The 2,500-nt window shown below is 38.2% G+C and overlaps 1 protein-coding gene across 1 annotated transcript in view; it reads left to right on the forward strand.

Moving 5' to 3' along the window:
* LOC111337597 (peroxiredoxin-4) overlaps positions 1–1,526 on the forward strand; it is a 7,199-nt gene extending 5,673 nt beyond the window's left edge. Inside the window, exons 5-7 of the mRNA XM_022943934.2 lie at positions 29–151; positions 662–722; positions 1,182–1,526. Coding sequence (XP_022799669.2) covers positions 29–151; positions 662–722; positions 1,182–1,358 — 361 coding nt within the window. The 3' untranslated portion in view covers positions 1,359–1,526. The remainder of the gene's footprint in view (positions 1–28; positions 152–661; positions 723–1,181) is intronic.
* The last annotated feature ends 974 nt before the right edge of the window (positions 1,527–2,500 follow it).

Genomic DNA, 2,500 nt, shown 5'->3' on the forward strand with positions numbered 1-2,500 from the left:
AAGTTCCTTTCATTTCTTTCATTTCCAGGATCAACACTCCAAGGAAAGAGGGTGGTCTGGGAAGGCTTAAATATCCTCTGTTATCTGATTTAAACCACCAAATTGCTAAAGATTATGGAGTACTTCTTGAAAATGAAGGCCACACCTTAAGGTGAGGGTATCTGTTCCTAATGTTTCAGACTTTTTGTGTTTGTTAGCCGTTGTTTTTATATTGTGTGCAGTGTTCATCTGCTCTGATCGTTAAAGAATAAAGAACCATTAAATTTTTCAATATGATGATGGTAATGATGACAATTATGACTGATATTCATGATCACTTCTTTAGCGCCATGTATATCAATAAAAAGTGTATTCTTGATTTATAAAAGCTGAACATCTCTCCTGTTGTGCTCTTATCCTGGATCAAGATATCCAGTTTTGAGCAGCCATCTGGTATTATCTTGCGTTATTGGTTGATACACTTCATTGTTAAAAAAAGACCTGATTCCTATATTGAAGTGTGTTTCATAGTCAGGTGTTTTCATTTTTATCTTTTTTTTTGTGAGGGGGGAGGGGGGGCTTATAAGGTCTGATAGTTAGGCAGGTGGCAATTTGATTAAACTGAGAATATTCTTATTCTTCTAAGGCTCTTGACTACGTTTACATGTATGTTATATTTCAGAGGTCTATTTATTATTGATGACAAAGGGACTCTACGACAAATCACAATGAATGACCTTCCGGTATGTTTTAACTGTACCTGTATGACTGTAATCGTACTGTGACTGTATACTGCAAGGTACGTGGAGCTGTTTGCGACCACAGTTAATCGTTCTTGATACACTTAAAAAGTTGATTAGCCCTTCCATAAATAGCGTTTTGGGTCTCGCGTTCATCCACGAGGTAGATTTATCGAGCTAATAATCAAATTGTTAAGTGGTGGGGGTCCACTTCCTCGAATTGCGTGGCGTTTTTTATTTATTCATTTGAAAACTATTGAGATCTAGATCTTGAATTTGGACAAGAAAGGAAAAAAAGCTTTTTGGGAATTGTAATTACCGAGTTATAACAGGCTTTCGTTGTGTAATCTCAATTTTTTTCTCTCGCGGTCGTTGGCTTCATCAAGTGTAGAGTGCTATTTATAACTTAGTTACCTAGAGAAGTTGATTTAAACTAGTTATTTCAATTGTTTTCTTTTGCAGGTGGGCCGATCAGTCGACGAGACTTTACGTTTAGTTCAGGCTTTCCAATATACTGACAAACATGGTGAAGTATGTCCAGCTGGCTGGAAGCCTGGTAAAGAGACGATCATTCCAGATCCAACAGAAAAGAAGAAATACTTCGCCAAACAGACTGAAGGAGAAGAAGAAAAGAGATGAAATGAACTGAACAAACTTTGAAATTGAAAAAAAAAAATTACGAAGAGTTGTTTCAACGTAGTTGGCATTGTTTTACTTACTTTGCATCCTGAAAGTTTATCGACAACTTGTATGAAAACTTTGCACAAAAATGAGCAAGAAACGAGAAGAAAATTTATCTTAAAGATAGATTTAGTGGTCTCTTTGGTTTTGTCGTGGCCTTGCCCTGCGAAACTCTTTTTTCTACATCAGTTTGAAATAGGTACTTTGCTGTGCGCTCAGAATTGGGGTGAAGTAATGGTGAGAGTTGATGAAGAAAGGCTCAGTCGAAAAGACAGAATTTTTTTGTTTTTGTTTTGTTTTGCCTATGAGTATGGCTGTTGTGATTGGTTAGAATTCTTGATTTCAAATTTCATGTATTCAGGTCAACAACTTCACAAGTTTACTCTCTTCACCCAATTCTCCCAACTGTTCTCCACACCTTTCCAACTGTTGTCCACACCTTTCCTACAGAGCTGTCAAAGAGAATTTGTTAGACAGTCTAGAGCTTCTCTTGGAACCATTTCCTTAATTCTTCTGACCCTAAAGCTTGCTTCAGTGTACGGTAAGGAGACATTAGCTGCAAGGAACTCCGACAGGTTTAAGGCCAGAAATGTTTCGATTAGTCACGGCGAGCAACTGAGCAGAAAATATATTCAGAACTAACGGAAATCGAACTTGTATGTGGTCTGTAGGATCGGAACCGGCGGTAGGCGAATGTGCTTGGTGGTTTTTAAAAAAGCGTGGCTTTGGCCTCAAACAAGGAGCTGGGCAAAACATGGATGTTTTGTTTTTGATGGGTTTTATGACCATTAAAGTTGACAGCTCTTTGACTCGAACCATCCTAATGAAAGAGACGTGACCTGTGGGTACTACCCTTGTAATGTGATATCCTGCTCGAAATGAATGGGCAAGGAAGGAGCATGTAGACAGAGGGGGGGGATTTGACCCAGATTACAGATTATTATATTTGCTCTGTTTTCTACTTCTTGTTCTTCTCGAGGTTATTCTAACAGTAATTTCACAAAACCAAGCAGAAGGGTGATAACCAGGAGACAATTATTGCCTTTACTGAACTCCTTATTTTTAGAGCGAACACTGCAAGAAGTACGCAGAAAAACCGT

This window comes from Stylophora pistillata, chromosome 8 (genome assembly GCF_964205215.1).
Source record: "Stylophora pistillata chromosome 8, jaStyPist1.2, whole genome shotgun sequence".
In the NCBI taxonomy this organism is placed as follows: domain Eukaryota; kingdom Metazoa; phylum Cnidaria; class Anthozoa; order Scleractinia; family Pocilloporidae; genus Stylophora; species Stylophora pistillata.